We start from the raw sequence: 19,465 nt of genomic DNA, 5'->3' as shown, positions 1-19,465 counted from the left end.
ATCTATGTAATTTCATATTTCAATATTATGATATAAAGAAAAATGAATATTGAGACCGAAAATATGTATGTTTAATATATGTCGGATTGAGACAAATTTATATATATAATTATTTAGATAAAAATGAGAAAATCTCAATGACATATTAGATTTTTACCGAGCATTACGTAATAAAAGTTATAGAAATCAAAATAAGTAGCTTGAATTAATTTTAAAAGTAAAGAATTTAAACAAAAATAAAATTATTGTTCACACGTAAATTGTTGTCACAAAAGTAAGATTTTGAAAATTTTAAGATATAAGATGAAAATTGTTGTAATTTCCAATTTTCCATGGAAATGTGTATAATAATTTATAAAAACAATGTAAATTTTGGGATCTATTTATTGCTTAAAGCAAGTTGAAAGTTGGAACTATGAGTTTGGTCTCCTCCATTTTGCACCAGAATTGACAAGTTTTATATAAGCGTTCTTGAAATCTTTAAAGAACAAATCTTGATCATCAGCATATTTTGAGATCCATCTGTGAAGAATAAATACAAATTTTTACAATTAAAACATAAATTAAATTTTATAATTATTATTACTATCGTAGAGTGTACGTACCTTAAGCATTCATCATCCTCAATGAGACCACGATCTGAAGGAAGACCGACCATACTTGTCATCCCACCTGAAAACAAAAAATAGTAAATTACATTTTTGGTCCTGGAGTAAAGATTATTTTTGTAATTTTGGTCCAAGAAGATTTCTATTGCAATTTTGGTCCGCATTTGAGGTTTTTGTAGTTTTAGGTGGTGTTTGTTTTTTGTCTGCAGATTTGCGTGGCATTTTCTGTCTGCGCCGCGCAGACCACGCGCAAACATTAGCCTTCATAGACTGTTTGTTTTTTTGAAGAATGCAGACATAAAAATATTTGCGCTGGCGCAGATGTGGACCAGAGTCTTCTAACATCTTCAGACATCTTCTAGCCTAAAAAAACACATATATCTACATTTTTTTTAAGTTTTTTTTTAATTTATATTTTTTTCCAACTTTATTAATGATAAACAATTTCAAAAAAAAAATTTACAAAACTTAAAAAAAAAACGTTCGACGATACAAACATGATATTTTTGACAAATTTATAAATAAAAACTTATTACAATAATAGTCGTTGAAGTTGTTTATATAAATATGAAAAAAAATTATAATATATATTCTTATATTTTTTTGCTAAATTTTGTAAAACATTATTTAATACACTATCGTCAATTTCTCGAGAAAATATTTATGCTACGTTTTTAATGGATTTAATTGAAAAAATCGAAGTTTATTTTCATCCATTTATGTATCAAATTCTTTGATCCTTAATTATAATGTTTAGTTATAACTTTGCAACAAAAGTTGTTGGTTTTTATCAAATATATACGTTAATTCATACCATTTTTATTTTTATTTTTTATACAATAATACATAAAAGTTGATATAGATTTGTTAATTATTTATAACAAAGTCAATAATATTAAAAAAACACTTTGAAGTTTAAAAAAAAATCAATTTATTTAGATTTCAGTTTATTTTAGTAGCCCGCAGATGTTAAAAAAACAAACAGTCTTCTTTTTTCAGACAGCAGACGTTTGATCCACATCTTCTACTGCAGAGGTCTACATATGTGGTCCGCAGACTACAGACATTTTGCCTCAGAAAAAACAAACAACACCTTACTCTTATTGTTTTGGTCTCTGGGTGTATATGATTTTTTTACAATTTTGGTCCAAAAAAGTTCTCTTCCATTTTTGGTCCTTATTTGAGATTTTTGTAACATTTTTTGTCCCTGTTCCAAGAAAATAACTCTACTTTTAGGACTAAAATTGCAAAATCAATTATACTCAAGGACAAAAAATAATCATATAATTGGAACAAGGACCAAAAACATTACAAGAACCCCCAACAATGACTAAAATTACAAGAGAAAACTTTTTAAAACCAAAATTACAAAAATCAGATATAATCAGAAACCAAAAATGTAAGATTAAATTACATTTTTGGTCCATGAGAAATTGAGAATGGTTGTTTGTTGGCAAATTTGGTCCCAAAAAAGTTCTCTTGCAATTTTAGTTCTTATTTGAGGTTATTATAACATTTTTGGTCCCTGTTCCAAGTCATATGACTATTTTTGGTCCCCGAGTATATCTGATTTTACAATTTTGGTCCCAAAATTAGTCATTTTCTTGAAATGGGGGCCAAAAACATTACAAAAACCTCAATCAATGACCAAAATTGCAAGAGAACCCAAAATTGCAAAAATCAGCAATATACCCAGGGACCAAAAATGTAACTTACTCGATAAAAATTATAACTTGTATAACACTTCATAAAAAATAAACCTGGAGATAACCATGGTTTCTCCAACAATACTTTGTAGTATGAATTATCAAAAATAATCGGATTCCCAAATCCCTTGCTTCCAAGAGTATGTGCACCAGATAATGCTACAAGTTCTTGTGTCCTACAAAAATTTATAAATTTAATAAAAAAACATATAAAGATTATACAAAATAAAGTCAAAATTTGTCATGTTGACTTACGAAAAACCTTTTCGTTTGAAACTTTGTTTAAGTCCAAAAGCATCCAACGTTTCTTCCGGAAGCTTTCCCTCAGGATCAGGTACCCTAAAAAGCATTCAAAATTTATAAAAAATAATAATAATAATTGTTAAAAGTTTTTAAATAGTTTATTATTTTAGGGTTAATGTCACTTACATCGAGTCTAATCTGCCCAATCTAACAGGAATTTTTGGACCTCCACATAAAGAAACAGCTTCAGCTCCGGCTACAGCAATCACATCAGACACTGACACTGACATTGACACTGGTTGTGTCTCTTCCACCATCTTTTTTGCTTCCAGAATAATCTAAGAAAATAAAATTTGAAAAAAAAAATTATAAATGTGTTTGTAATAAAGAAAGTTGTGAGAAAATGAAATTAACCTTTAAAGATTTTTTAAGACCTTTGTTTTCAGGTCTATCAAGTTCATATAATATAGAGCCATTCATACCACCTGAAATATATATTAGTCACGATTAATTAATTAAGTCATTATTTAAAAGATATAATTTTATTAATAATAATAATAATACCTGAATTTTCATTCGTTTCATACGTTCCTGCATCGTGAAAAACCAAACGAAGAACACCAGCAGCCTTTCCCTTTGTCAATACTTTTCTTATTTCTTCCTGTAATAAGAGTAGATCACTGATAACAAACATCAATTTCTTTTTTGTTTTTTTCAATGTTTTAATCAAGAATCAAATATTTTTATTGACTTACTCTGCAGCATTAGCGTTAGCAGAAGAAGAATGTTGCATTGATTCATGAAAAGGCAAAAGAAATGTGATCATAGAAATCATCATTCTCCTGCCATATGAAGTGCGAGCATGATTCTCATCTGTATTTCATACAAAATTTTGGAATTTAGAAAGAAAAAGAAAACCCAAGAAATTGATATTACTGTTCATCTATAGTGTTGTTAGGGTTTTAGGGTTTATCTAATTGCTATACTACATCCAACAGTTGTAACCACAAACTTTGGTGTAACGGACTAAAACCACAATTTCTCATAATCTTGGGACGAAAACTACAAAAATTGGCATGAAATTCATCAAATTCCGGACTATAAGAGCTTCTTTAAGACGATTTGTACACAAAGGACTAACAGGATAGATATAATGTCATCATACAATGCAAAAGTTATATAATTTATTCAGACAGATCGGATATAGAATCAGTTCATTAGATGAATTAAGTTGTAGCTAAAATTTCCAAAAAGAGGGATTTAATATACTTGAATCGGAAACGGCGGTCGAAGGAGCTGATGTTGAGCAAATAGTGGGCCTAATAGCGGTGCAGGTGCAGCCATAGTGGATTTTCCGGCGAATTTGAGTGGGAAATTCGAATCTGAAGGTAATGTATGGAGAGCAGAGATGCCGGAACGACAGGTCGAAGCCGGTCATGGACATCTTTAATGGACGGTTGAGAAGTCGTTTGCGGTTTACTCCTCACCCTCTTTACATATATCTCGGATACATCATATAAGAGTAGGGGTGAAAACGAGCCAAGCTACTCGGGATCGGCTCGTTAAAAGTTCGACTCGAAACCGATTTTAAACGAGCCCGAGCCGAGCTCGAGCTTAATTTTAAGCTCATTTATTAAACGAGCTCGAGCTCGAGCCTATGTCACTAAGCTCGATTAGGCTCGCGAGCCTAAACGAGCCTTTATATAATATAATTTATTATTATTTCATATATTAAAATAAAAACATATTCTGGAAATTAGGGATTTAGGGTATTAGTAAACGAGCTTCTTAACGAGCTCGAGCCGAGCTTAAGCTTATTTAGGCACGTCAAACGAAAAAACGAGCCCAAGCCCGAGCTGAGCTTGTATAATTCTTTACGAGCTCGATCCGAGCTCAGTACAAGAAAGCTCGAATCGAGCCAAGCTCGAGCTCGAGCCTCGTATAACTTAAACGAGCCCGAGCCGAGCCTGACCAGGCTTGGGCTCGGCTCGGGTCGTTTGCACCCCTATATAAGACACTTTTAGACATATTTTCTCAAAATGGATAATGATTTAAAAGGATAATGTATTTTTTGATTTGTACACATTTAGTAACTGAGTTTTTTTTCGTCCACATTTACCCCTTCAACTTGTTAAACTTTACACATTCAGTCCTTATGACTGGCTACTTCAGGTTAGTCGGTAAAAATGACTTAATAGGGTAATATATTTCCCACTTTGTACACATTTATTCTTTAATATTTTTGTACACATTTAGTCCTTAATTTTTTATTTTTTATTTTATTTATTTATTTTTTTGCAAAATAAGTCAGTTTTGTTTTATGTACTCATTAAATACTTATGAATGATTTATTTAGTTTTTTCTCATAAAATCTTACGTGGGAAATTCATTAATGAAGTGTTTGGGCCTTTTGATACTTATGTCCATAGCGATCTCGACTACTTGGTTGCTTAGGTCATGTGTTCTGAACGTCATAATTCTTCATACGATCTCGGATTTGAACGATCTTTATATCCATGCGTTCGTATTTTAGTCTACTACAACTTTTATTTAGATTACTCCCATTAAAAATAATATATTTTTACTTACGATTTTTATATCCATACGCAGGGGCGGATTTAGCCTAGTCCCGGTGTTGCACCGGCAACAACTGTTTTTTTGTCCGCAGTGGAAAATTTTTTGATTTTTTTTTTCGTTTATAGCTATTTTTCATTTATCAGCAACACATATTTCATCTCGGCAACACTTACTATGTATTCCTGCGTCTGCCCCTGTCCATACGTTTTTATGAACGCATGTATGGATGTTCTTTTTTAATAAAAATCGTAAGTAAAAATATATTACATTTTAACGGGAGTAATCTTAATGAAAAAATGAACACGTGGATATAAAGATCGTTAAAATCTGATATCATATGAAGAAGTTACGACGTTCAAAATACAAGACCTAAGCCAAACCACAAGACCTATGCAACCAAGTAGTTGAGATCATGTTGGACATAAACATCAACAACTCCAAACAACTCATCAATGATTGTTCTACGTAAGATGTCGTGAGAAAAACCTAAAGAAATCATTTATAAATACTGAGTGAGTACAAAAAAAATAACGTATTTGAAATAAAAAAAAATGTTAAGGACTAAATATATACAAAAATATTAAGGACTAAATGTGTACAAAATGAAAAATATATTACCCTATTAAGTCATTTTTCCCAGCTAACCTGAAATAACCGGTCATAAGGACTGAATGTGTACAGTTTAACAAGTTAAAGGGGTAAATGTGGACAAAAAAAAAACTTAGTGACAAAATGTATACAAATAAAAAAAATATATTACCCTTTTAATCATTATCCCTTCTCAAAATTTTACAATAAAAAAGCATTTAACTACAAAACTAATATATTCATAAAATTTTACAAAATTTTTAACTTCGGTTGTCTCTAAATTTTCAGTATGTTACACACTTGGTCTTGGTCTTTGTCTTGACATTCCTTCTTGTTTCAGTATTTAAACTTAAAACATCTCGTGTGTGCCTTGCACGCAAGGGTATTTTTGTTATTTTCAATTACACTCTTGAACTTAGAAAACGTCTTCTAAAATCAGAAGCTATTTTTTTGTTTCCCAGAAAAAAAAAAGTCCAAAAAGTATTTTTATATCTTTTGCCTACTGAAAAACAAAAATTTTTTTTCTTAAATTTTAATATATCCCTAAATCAACTTAAACATCCCATTTATTTAAACAAACAGGTAAAAACGTAATTGAACTACCTTCAACACAAATCACTACAACATCTATAAAATAATTCAGAATTTACAGCCATATTATTATATAAAAATATAAAATTATAAATTCATATACACATTCATCTACCTAGGCCCAGAAACCCGAAGATCCGATAAATATGCATCACTATTCCCATCTGAAGGCCCAGATGAAGTACCAAATTCACTAAACGGTTTAGACAAACTCGAAAAGAACCCGGTCTGACCAACAACCGGCGGCGCCGGAACCGGACACAGCCCTTCAAGCATCCGCACCACCTTCGTCATCGACGGCCTTAAATTCATATCATCCTGTATACACCACAACGCCACCCGTATTGCCACCACCACCCGCTCATCCTTCTCATCTACTTTCATCTTCTCATCCAACAGGATCTCAACTTTACCTTCTTCCATCATCCTCGAAGCGTACGCCGGAAAATGCGACGTCTCCGGCGAGATATAGTTTTTCCGGCCACTGATAATCTCAAGCAACACCATTCCGTAGCTGTAGACATCGCTCTTTTCTGAAATCGCGTAGTTCGTGATCCATTCGGGAGCAAGGTAACCTCGAGTCCCCCTCAATGTCGTAAACACATGGCTTTGTTCTCGCGTCATAAGCTTCGCTAAACCGAAATCTGAAACTTTTGATTGGAAATTCTCGTCTAATAAGACGTTTTCTGGCTTTATATCGCAATGAATGATCTTCACGTCGCAATCTTCGTGAAGATACGCTAATCCCTTCGCTGTTCCGATTGCGATACTGTATCTCGTTTCAAAATCGAGGAAAAACTCGCCGAAAATCCATCGATCTAATGATCCGTTTGCCATATACTCGTAAACGAGAAGTCGATGTTTTGATTCTGCACAGAATCCTTTGAGTTTTACCAAATGGTGGTGATGGATGCTTCCGATTATGCTCACTTCTGCCCGGAACTCCTTCTTCCCCTGCCCGAGCCCTTCTAGCCGCTTGACCGCGAGTTGAGTTCCATCTTTTAGCGCACCCTGGTAGACTGAACCGAATCCGCCATGACCTAGCTTTGTAGTGAAATCACTCGTTGCTTCTTGAAGATCTTTGTAGGTGAAACGAACAGGCATTCCAGATATGTTCTCTAAGAAATGATCTTCTTCAGAGATTTCATCAGGATCTTCAATCGGAGTATTCATCTTCTTGTTGTATCGAATTCCGACGATTACTAGTCCGATAATAACAAATGTTGCTGAAATAACTACAGCAACCACTACAATCACCATCTGTGTCGACTGTTTCTTACTATTTTGACCCTGAGAAGTGTCCGATTGAGTATCTGAAACCCTAACGTATGATTCGATATTCGCGCCATTTTTAGCGTCTTCAAAGCTTCCAATCTGATCAAACATGTAACAGTTTCCATTGTTGTTATCGAAGAACAAAGCCACGCAAGTGCAGTTGTTCAAACACGACGATTTACAGCCATCTAAATCGGTTTTGGAATCCGGCGAAACAAACCCTATCGCAAAATAGCTCAGATTCTCCCCTGCGTTGACAAGAGTAGATGAAATTCTCGACTTGTTACATGAAGAATCGATTTCCGGTTTGCAGTTAACTTGAGCGAGTCCAGAAGGACATTGACAAGTGTTCCCATCATGACAAACGAGATATGGCGGACAAGCTAATGGTCTGCTGCATGAATCACCTGGAATTTTAGGGTTAGCAGTGATTTGTGATTGGAGATTATGGAATTTGACGAATCCATCATCTTCTAAAACTGCAATCCACGTGTCATTAGCATCAGAATCATCTGCAAAAACAAATTGCGAAAGAAAGATTCCATTTTCATCATATATCCTCCATGAATTAGCTTCAATGGTGGCAGAATTTGCATCTCCACCGCTTTTGTTGATGATTCTCCTTTTATCTTTCCCCATCGACCAATACGGTTGCGAGTTCTTAAACTCAGCTGACAAAATCAGATCTTTATTCTCGATTTGCAAAGAAAAACTCAAATTGTTATTCAAATTGCTTACGAGCTTCATCCCTTTCATAAAATCTTGATTTGACATAAGTGTGTTTGTCGGATGGCTGAAGCTTTCCCAAACAACACCACCGTCGTTCTTAACCAACACCAAGTTCCCGGAATCACGCAGTTCCATGGCGGAAACACCATTGTTGGCGGTGTTTGTTGACCAGACAACTCTCCCGTTGTTCTGTAAATAAGCATTTCCGTCATCGTCGAACAGAAACTTATCGGAATTGCCGACTGGGGAGTCTCGATTTGCAGACCAGATGATCGTTGAACTGGTCATATGAATGATGACTAAAGTGAATGAAGTGACGTCACTATTGGGATTGAAACCGAATCCGAAAATCGATGAATTTGATATCAGGAATAATCCGTTGTTGTCTATGTATTTCATTTGAGTCGCTTCGAATCCTGGGTTCACTTTGCCATTTTGTCGAACACTTGATATGCATGTTTGAGGTGAAAACGAAAAGAAGCAAAAGATAACTAAGAAACAAAAGAATCCCCAACTCCTCATGATTGAATTTAGCTGATTTAGATATATTTGACTATTTCTTCATCAAGAAAGAATGGAGAAGCACACAGAAACAGAGAATGGAGAATTAGATATGAAACGTCATCAATGGAAGCTCTCTTCACTACTGAGAAAAAAACTTCACAAGAAGACAAGATTTGAAACCGGAGATTGAGAAGAATGATGGATGAATTTGTGGGTGCCGAGGTCAAAGAAATATGAACATCTCAGGTGGGTGTCAAGTGGCAACTTTCAAATTTCAACCCATTTAAAATAATATGCTTTTTGAAATATAGAGAAATAACATAAAACATGCTTTTTTAAGCCTCATGCAAAAAAAGAATCCTTGTTTTGTTATTTTAATGCACCAAATTTAGTAGTTTTGGAATCGTTTATATAAAATTACATAAAATGCCTTTGGAAAAGTACTACTAGCTTGTTACTTTAAATGATTTGATTTTATGTAATCATCGACTTAATAAAAGGGTTGGCTAAATAGACACCCAATTTTGGCATTTAGACACCCTATATAATTTTTAACGTTTTTCTATTGGTTAAAATTACATTGTTTTCCATTTTAAAAACTCAATGATCACATAATCAGTTTTTTATTGAAATCTAAAACATGGTTCTGTAAAGTTCTGTTTAGTTTAAATATATATAACATTGAAATCATATTCTTAAACTTGTTGATAAAATTTCATATATTATTATTAAAAAAAATAAGTCCAAGAGAATAAGTCAAATTTTGTCTAACCAACTAGTATTTCTACCTCAACTTCAACATGAAGCCACTTCACATCTCTTTGCTGCGTTAAGACAAGAGAGCGGAAATTTTCAAAGTTATTTTATTCGGAGAAAATTGCAAATTTAGTCAAATACATTAATTATTTTCTGGAAAATAGCTAAAAAAACCAAAAATGTATTTTTAGCCACTAAAATCGCAGATGGATATAAGCCATCTGCGATTTCGCCTTCCCATCTGCGAACGTACAAGTGGCTAAAACACGTTTGTGCTTTAGCCACTTGTACGTTTGCAGGTGGGTTTTTTTTTCGTTGTATATATATCTCCTTTTCCAGCATAAAATCGCAGATGGACATAGTCCATCTGCGATTTTCTCTCGTTTTCACCTGCGATTTTTCAATTTTCTTTTTACTACGAAATTGATAGGGTTTGACTACGAAACAACCTTATTATATATAAACTTTTTCAAGAAATTATCATTTTTGTTGTTATTTCTTTGGAAAATTTGTTTAAAATGTTGTTTCGGGATTGTTGAAGAAATCGCCCATGATGGTTCTAAGGAAATCGCAGTGAGAGAGAGTTTTCTCTAAAAAAGATAGTGAAAAATGAAGAGGGAAAAAACGTTTTTATACTAAATCTCTACGAAATCGCAGATAGAATACACAAAATCGCAGATGGAAATGCGAAATCGCAGATGGGCTTAATCCATCTGCGATTTTAAGGGCTAATTTTGTAATTTGAATTTTTTTTGGCTATTTTTCACAAAATAATTAGTGTATTTGGCTAAATTTGCAATTTTCTCTTTTATTTGAATCTTTATTTTTAAATGAATTATATTCACAAACTAGGTGTAAGCCCTATGAGACAAAATTGCAAAAACGGTCCTTGTGGTTGGCAAATTTATGTACTTTTGGTCCAAAACGAACTGTTGTTGCACCATTAGTCCAATTTTGTATACCTCCTGCGATTTTGGTCCCTATAATTGACATTTTTGTATGGTTTTGGTCCACACCCAACTTAAAAAGACGGATATGCCCTTATATTTCTTTTATTAGTTTCCTTTTTAATTTCTTATTATTAAAAGAAAAAGAAATAACACCTACCCCACCCCTCGTACTCTCTCTCTCTCTCTCTCTCTCTCTCAGCAACACCATCACCGGTCACCCTACCACCTACCGAACCACCATCTGTTGGACCTCCACCTGCCGGACAACCATCTTTTCATTTCTAAATCTGCAAAACGAGATCGGTGTCATCATAACACCCCTCTTCCACTACCAGCGTTCATCGTTGTCACCTCCCTTCACCGCCACAGAGTCCGACACTGTCACCCCTTACCATCCATACCCTCACCAGCGACCATTATACCACCAGAACCAACAGAAAACCACCTGTGGGATCTGCCATGGAAAGCCCCAAAAAAATCCCACCTTCTTTCTCTCTGCTCTATCTCCGATCACCATCTATGAGACTAGAGGAGGTGGTGGCTCAACAATTGAGAATCGAGAAATCCAACCCATCTTTCCATTTGAAACGAACCTTTTGATCAAGACCAAGTTCATCTCATCTATCTGAATCTAATCATCAACGAAACTATTTTGATCACCAAATCGACGCAGTGAAATTCGTGTTGGATTAGTGTCTAAGTTCATAACTATTTTGGTATGTACTTGACCCGATTGTGAGCATGGTCCTTTTGGGTTGCCTTCACCATAGCAATTTGTAGGATGAATTAAGAAGAGAATGGTTTAAGTATGATTTATTAATATATTATGAGAATAATATATTAAAGGAGAAATCATATTGTTTAATTAATATTAGTCAACAATTAATTAAGAATTAATTTAGTGGCTAAAAGAGATTAATTAAACTAAGGGGACTGGAATTGTAATTATAAGATAATTGCAATTGGGCTATGGATTACCTAAGAATAATAGGTTGGACGAATTCTATGGAAAGCCCATTAGGAATTCGTCCAAGGGATATTCTAAAGGGGTCCATGGGCTGCTTAGGGCCTAAGCAGTCAGATTAGGGTTTCTTAAGTTTAAAACCCTAATAGCCTAAGTATATAAAGAACCCCTTGAGCCCCAAAAACATGGCCATCCTTTTAAGAGGGTTTTTGGACGTCTTTTGGGTGCTCTTCTTCTTCTCTTCTTCATCCAGTTGCTTAGTGGTGTTTGTGACTCCATTAGAGGTGCAACACTTAAGGCACTAAGCTTTCTGAAGCCAAGGAATTGATTGTTATTGCTACATAACAATCAAAGGTATTCTCTAAACCCTAATTCATATTATAATATGTTAGATCTAGGGTTTATAGCTTTGGATATTCAATTGCATGTTCATTAGACAAACTAGATCCAAAAGCTATTAGGGTTTGCATGTACACCATAGGAATGATGTAGTGCTCAAAACCCATCAATTCGTACCACTGAGATCGACAACAAATTGAAAGCCATTAATCAAGATCCAAATGATTTAAACAAACATGCATATGACAGATTCTAGAAAATGAAGAACATGATGGGAGGAAAAACAAAAATCTTAAAATCAGTATCCAGTGTGTTTGATGCTCAAATAATAACTATCTCCGACCACCATCATCTCTCTTCTCTGTTTTTCAGTAACCATCTGTGTAAGAACAACAGTGGTGAAGGAGAGGTTTCTCAAATTTAAGTTTTTCAGATCTGAGGAGAGGTCTCATCGAGTTAAGGCCAAGAGATATGGAGGTAAAGGTATAGAGATAAAGGTGGTTAGTGGCGGATGGTTGTAGCGAACGGTGATGGCTTGAAAATGGTGATACTTGTGTCGACTTCTCCGTCATCACTGTTATCCCTTTCTTCCACCGGCTCTATGGTGCAGAACGAAGTCGTCACCGCTCCTTCCTTGATGTACGAACATATCTGTGGTGTCTGGTCGTGCTGGAGGATGGTGGTGGCAATGGGGGTGTTCTTGAATGTGTTTTCTTGAAAGAGAGAAAGAGAGACGAGAGGTGAAGAAGATGAAAGCTACCATCGGAGAGAGAGAGAGAGAGAGAGAGAGAGAGAGAGTGTGTGTGTGTGTGGGCCATTCTCTAATTTTTAATTACTTAAAATCATTAAAACTTATATAAAAATAAGAAAAACAAATATAAAGGGTATAATTGTCTTTTTAAGTGGATAGAGACCAAAATCACTAAAAATATCCAATTTTGGACCAGTGGTGCACTAACATTTCGTTTTGGACCAAAAACACAAAATTTTGACAACCATAGGGACCATTTTTGCAATTTTGTCCCCTATGATTTATTGAATTTTAGAATGGTTTTACCATATATATATATATATATATATATATATATATATATATATATATATATATATATATATATATATATATATATATATATATAAAAGATTAAAAAATCAAGAAAATACAACATTTGCAACCTTTATACCTTACATAAGCTAAACACAAATATCGAAGAAAAAATCTATTTACTTTGTATGTTGAAATATACTCAAACATTATCAACCTAGTCTTTACGACCAATGTGATATTTACAACTTTGAAGTATTTGCTTATAAACGACCTTAGTTAGAAAAATCCTAAATTAAAATAATAATAATAATAACAACATATATTCGATAAGTAATTTATTAAAAACCACTACAAGAATATATAACTAATATCAACAAAGACAATCAATGAAGGGTTCTCAAGAAAACCAAATATGGATAATTTTGTTGGAACTTTAAGTACCAGAAGTAGGAGCCTTCAAGATTCTTTCAACATTTTATTTTGGAAACGTACTTGCAGATCATTAAATTATGGCAACTTTAATTAGTTTTAGGTTTGATTATTAACACTAATAAGTATAAGTAGTACGTAATATAAACAACTATATAAATTGAATACGTGCGCTTTCACTATTTCACAATTATGTTATATCTTTTATATCCAATTTAAAACTCTAAAAACGCAGTAAACCACTTTTTTGAAAATACCAATTCACATGTATATCTAAATAACCATAATAATTGCTACACGTAACATAAATTATGAAAATGAATACACAAAGAAATCACTTTCAAGATCAAAATAAACATTAAATATTTTAATAGTAAGTTCTACCTAAAGGTCCATGCGCATTAAAATTTCCTACTCTTTTGCCACTAAACAAAATATTATTTTAATGATTTGTAACTAAAGTTGATATTATAGATCTAAATGCAAGGAAAAACATGAAAATAATTTTTTTTTTCTTATATCATTTATTAATTATAATCAACATATTTCCTACGTATCATTTTACACTTTTCAGTTAGCTTATAAGTTATTATTATCATATGTTATTTTTTATCGGTTAGTTTATCAGTTATGGTATCAACTAGTTTTTCAGCTAGTCTATAGAAAATAGCCTTAGTATTTTAAGTTTTTGAAAATCCACATCACCATTTAATTTTGTATATAGTTTTGCTATATTTTCGTATAATATATTAAACTATTTAAAAGTTCAATAAAACATATTTTTATGAAAAAAAAAATTATTTGTTAAGAAATTTATATTAAAAATTTCTAACAACCGTACATTTAGGGCTGACAACTCTCGACCCAACCCGTAACCCGACACTGGCCCAACCCGAAAATAGACGGGTTTGGGTTGGGATTTTTGACCCGCCGACCCACCAACTTGCTTATTTCATGAGTTGGGTTGGGCCAACCCGCCAACCCGTATATATATATATATATATATATATATATATATATATATATATATATATATATATATATATATATATATATATTACATTTAAAAAATGATATATTTAATTGTTAATGAAATTTGATTTCCATCCATATTCGTAATATTCCGTATCATTGTATTCCTTCCGTATTCGTATGTGACTAATCTGTATTTGCTGTTCGTTAATCAAAAAAAGAAAAAATACACGTCGTTATTTTCAAGAGTCACGAATGAAGAACACATCAACTTTCTATAAATGTTTTCATTTTTCATTTTTATTTGGATGTTATTGGCTTTATGAATTTATATTGAAAATCTTTTTTTTATGTTAAATACTTTAATCATTTGATGAATTTATGTTGAAAAAACCTCATTTTTTAAAATGTGTTGCTTATTTATTAAACGAGTTATATGGGTTGGGTTTGACTCATTAACTTGTGAACCTGCGAACTCATATACTTAAACGGGTTATATGGGTTGGGCTGGGTTGAGGTTTCCAACCCACCAACCCGTGACCCGCCAACCCGTCAACCCATATATTATATGGGTTGGGTTGACTTTATGTTTTCTGACCCGCCAACCCGTAAACCCGTGACCCGCCAACCCGAACCCAACCCAATTGCCAGACCTATGTTCATTTTAGCATGTTCGGAAAAACTAACTGGATTTTATAACTTTTATTTGTGCATAACTATTCGGAGAAAGTAACTGATAGCTTTTAAATGTGTAAATATGATAAAAACAAAAAGTAAAATCTCCCAAAAACTACTTCAAGTAGGTTTTTGAATTATGATTTTTTTGTTTAAAATAAAAACTAAAATATCAAAACTTAAAAGTTAACAAAAACTTGATGTCGAAAACAATTTGTATCTCGTTTAACTATTTCATTAAATTATCTACTACTGGTTGTGAGACTTGTGTACTACACAAAATTATTCAAATAAATAAATAAATAAAAATGTATAAACATTTAGAAATTTCAATTCATAAGGAAAGTGAAAAATATTGAACTATTGAAATTGAAGTGTCCGTTTCTTTTTTAAATTTAAACAAATAATTTAAATACATAAACAATATAAATTAGGGTAAATTATACCAATCGTCCCTCGTGCATATGCTAGAAAGCGTGTTTAGTCCCTATTTTCAAAAATTAACTCAAATCGTCCCTTGTTTGTTTTAAACTTGCACATTTCATCCCTATTGACTTGAAATGACTATTTTGCCCTTAATAATTTCTTTTTCCATTTTCTTTTATTTGTTTATTAGTTTTAAATTAAAAGAAAAATAAACAATTAATCCCCACTCTTCCCCAAATCCCAGCTCCTTCTACCTAAATTTGTCTCCCTCTTTCTCACCTTCCCTTCACCAACGCCGTCAAAAACCCCAACACAAATAGACAAGATCATCAAGTCGTATGAAATCAAACTGATGCAAAAACCCATCAAAATCAAACCCAAATGAAATCAGCTTAATCTTCTGAAATTGGCTTAACCTAAGAACAAATTCTTTGTCGGAAGTGGAAAGGAGATAACAGAGATCGAAAATGCTTTTTTAGATGCACAGATGAAAACGAAACCAACACACATGTTAGAACACCTGACACATCAAAAGGCATTGCAGATGAAGAAAGTGAAGACGATTGGAAGTTTATAAATTTGGAAGTCAGAAAGTGTAAAGAACCGACCTTAGAAGCATGGGTGGTACCTGTAATCGGGATAACTTCATTTAGAAGACCTAAATACAAGAAAATGAAAATCGGAAATACAAAAGCTTTGGAAGCAGCATTGTGTGCATCAATGGCGAACCTAGAATTAGAAAAACGGAGGTCGCATTAGAACTTGCTCACAGATATTATCAAAGATACAAGATGGTTTTTTGGGTCGGAGGGGAAGCTTGTTATTTCTGATCGTCTAGAACCCACCACTTATATCCTTCTCCTGCTCTTTTATCTAATTTTCATAACCTACCACCTATCTCCTCCCAGAAAACCCATCCTAAACCACCACCATCGATCTACAACTAGTGTGTTTCTGGTTTTCTCGATCAGTAACACAATGAAAGGGGTGGGGAAGTTTCGTCAGAGGATGGTCATCGATGATTGGACGATGAGTTGAAGGTCTCCGTTTTCCCTCTGATCGTCGATTCTGTATGTGTGTTTTTAGCTCTCTGATTGAGGATGAGTTGGGAGGATGAAGGGGAGGGTCCTTTTATTATTTAGTTTTTAATTAATAATCATAATAAAAGCATAAAATTAATTTAAAATAAAAATAGAAGGGTATTTTGGTCATTTCAAATTTGGTATGGACTAAGTTTGCAACAAAATCCTCTTTCAGGGACAAAGTGTGCAAGTTTTAAGCAAACAAGGGACGGTCCGAGTTAATTTTTAAAAATAGGGACTAAACACGCTTTCTGACATATGCACGAGGGACGATTGGTGTAATTTACCCTATAAATTATTCGGTTTTATTTTTGAAAAAATTAGAAGCGAAATTGTATTAATGAAATTGATATTCTATTATTATTACATTTAAGTACCATGTGGACTTTAGTAAAATAGAAAGAAAAAAAACATAAAATAACATGTAGAAAAAAAATTAATTTAGAATAACAATATACGGGGAAAAAAATATTTATTAGAAGTTTAGTTCAAATCTTATGAAACCGAATCAAACCACAAAAATCTTGTAACCACACCTACCATTTTTGCTTGGATTTAGTCCATGATTGAAGCTTTTTGATAAAATATAAAATTACAATATTTAAAGACATGTTGTGAGATTTGGTTCATTATCAAACATATAAAATATAAAACAAATAATAGATAACATGATTTGAAAATTCATAAACCAAAACATACTTGGTTCAATTGTGTGATCTGGTAATATAAACATGGTGTCTTGAATCGCTACAAAAGCTTAAATCGAACCTTCATATATAACTAATTAATGATTGTTGAAGAATAACCTAAAAAATATAAAGATACTTTAATTGAAAGAATCTAAATGAGATGTAGTTAGATAGCATGCTTGACCAAAAGTCAAGGAGATGTATATGTGCCCTCTTGTACAAGGAATAAATTTGGAGACTTCTGGTCCAATACTTTGTGACTTATATATTCTCATGTCACCAATAAAACAAGAATAATACATTTAGGGTTAAATTATTTTTTTACAAATTTGGAAATATGATAATGGATTATTAGATATTGAAAATACCTTTAAATATGGTTTCGTGTATCAAGCTAATGTGGTTCAATTAGACTTCTACAAAAAAACAAAAAGAAAATCTTGACTTACGAGTAAAGGCTCAATAAACACTCTATAAAGTGTGAAATTGCCCATATCATATTTGGCTTCTTATACGTTAAAATGAATATATATATATATATATATATATATATATATATATATATATATATATATATATATATATATATATATATATATATATATATATATATATATATATAGGATTGGGTTATTTTATTCTAACTATCTATTGTGTAGATGCATGATTGATTGTGGCCCTAATGTATAATTTTTTCAGAATAAACTAGCTGAATTTTTTATTACATTATAAAATTTTGAAAGAATTGGGTTTTCATACAAAGTTTTTGGGCAGAGACATGAGCATTGCATAAATTAGATAATGAAGATAAATTTGTTCTCACTGAATGGATATTCTCACAAAATATAATTATTGTCTGACGTTAGTCTCACAGAATGTCATTCTCGTAAGAATGGTTGGAATCAAGTCGACTCTAAACCATTGAAGAAGATCAAGTGCATTTGTTCAAGAATTGTATATTTAAGCATGCTATGTTTTTTAAGAATTTATTTCATTTTTATGACATTCTGTCAAAATATGTATAATTGTATTAAAATATATAAGACTATTATTATGTAAAAAAAATATATATGAATCTACATGCAGATGTCCATGAATATACAATAATCTTGTTATTTTTCAACTAATTGTTCAAGATTGTTGTTTTTTTTTCAAAAACTTCATTTAATCAAAATATATATTATGTCAGAAATATGTATCATTACATCCTTATAGAATATCATACTAACAAAATATCATTTTGATAAAATAAAATTGGATATAATTAAAAATTACGTTATAATTAAAACTGAATTAATTAAAAAATCAAAATTTTGACATCAAGAGATTAATTATCCCAAAAAATCTAGAATTTTCCATTTATAAATTTCTCAATTGACTAAAATACATTTATAGTGAAATTAGATGATATTTTTCAATTATTTTTAATTCAATAATATTTATTAATCACTTTTTAAAATAACTAAAATGATTGGTCCACAATCAATCCTACATCCACATAATAAATAGTTATAATAAAATTATATATATATATATATATATATATATATATATATATATATATAGAGAGAGAGAGAGAGAGAGAGAGATGGAGAGAGAGGTTATATTGACAACGTAAAAAGGTTGAGAATGCAAAAACAATTGTGAACCAATTATTTTCTTAGGGGTAACCTATGAATTTTATAATTACATTAAATGATATAATTTAATGATGGTTTCCTATAATATTGTAATCATTTATTTCCACTTTTTTCCAAAAAAGAAAACTAAGTTTATTTTTATTAATATAAATAAAAAATGAATAATTTTTTTTAACAAAATCATTTGATTTCTTTCATATATCAACAAAACATATTTTTATTCCACACTTTTATTATAAATTTATTAACGAATATCTAATTTGAGTTTTATTACAAATTAATGATATGCATCACATAATATGATATACGATAATGGATTTTTATTTATTGATTTTTTAATTCAACGACTATTTTATTCATGTCTAAAACAAGATATTGCATTCATATATGATTATAATTGCTTTTGTTTATTCTAATACATTTTGCTTGAAGCATATTCATAAAATTGTAATGACAAATGAATAAAACATATTTTTCGCTCCTTTAGACGAAAATAATGATATCGTTGCCCTTGTTTTTTTTATCATAAATGAATAAAGTTATAATCATTGATAAATAAGTTCGCATTTTTTTATGGATACATTGTAATTGTAAATGAAAAGAACACAAGTTAGAGATAATCAAATTAATTATAGTTGTAATCATAACTGAATATAATGTATTGCTAATCATAA

The 19,465-nt window shown here is 31.8% G+C and overlaps 1 protein-coding gene and 1 pseudogene across 2 annotated transcripts; both read right to left on the bottom strand.

Annotated features, from left to right (window-relative positions):
- Positions 1 to 260: 260 nt before the first annotated feature.
- Positions 261 to 4,034, bottom strand: APX6 (ascorbate peroxidase 6). Of its 2 annotated transcripts, none has more exons than XM_079058386.1 (9): positions 3,827 to 4,034; positions 3,313 to 3,430; positions 3,122 to 3,237; positions 2,972 to 3,042; positions 2,744 to 2,895; positions 2,570 to 2,653; positions 2,369 to 2,490; positions 606 to 672; positions 261 to 522 (listed from the first exon to the last, which is right to left on the bottom strand). In XM_079058386.1, exons 1-9 carry the CDS (start codon positions 3,999 to 4,001, stop codon positions 414 to 416), a joined length of 1,014 nt encoding a protein of 337 aa, XP_078914512.1. In that variant the 5' UTR covers positions 4,002 to 4,034; the 3' UTR covers positions 261 to 413. The 2 variants fall into 2 exon arrangements, 1 of the variants encoding a protein (XP_078914512.1); XR_013714750.1 differs by having other exon boundaries at positions 352 to 522; positions 2,325 to 2,490.
- Positions 4,035 to 6,331: 2,297 nt separating this feature from the next.
- On the bottom strand, positions 6,332 to 9,185 carry LOC145119526 (G-type lectin S-receptor-like serine/threonine-protein kinase SD2-5 pseudogene; annotated as a pseudogene).
- Positions 9,186 to 19,465: the final 10,280 nt, after the last annotated feature.

The sequence above is a fragment of the Lactuca virosa genome, chromosome 6, assembly GCF_052849685.1.
Source record: "Lactuca virosa cultivar CGN04683 chromosome 6, Lactuca_virosa_CGN04683_v6, whole genome shotgun sequence".
Classification (NCBI taxonomy): Eukaryota; Viridiplantae; Streptophyta; class Magnoliopsida; order Asterales; family Asteraceae; genus Lactuca; species Lactuca virosa.
Note: the sequence above shows the minus strand (reverse complement) of the source record. Positions and strands in the feature narration are given on the sequence as shown.

Bases quoted from the DNA above. Each gene is read 5' to 3' on its own strand.
- APX6 (XM_079058386.1), bottom strand. From the start codon at position 4,001: ATGTCCATGACCGGCTTCGACCTGTCGTTCCGGCATCTCTGCTCTCCA. The intron at 2,896-2,971 runs GTTAATTTCATT...TTATTTTCTTAG, and splicing joins GTCTTAAAAAATCTTTAAAG to ATTATTCTGGAAGCAAAAAA. The intron at 2,654-2,743 runs GTAAGTGACATT...AATGCTTTTTAG, and splicing joins TTGGGCAGATTAGACTCGAT to GGTACCTGATCCTGAGGGAA.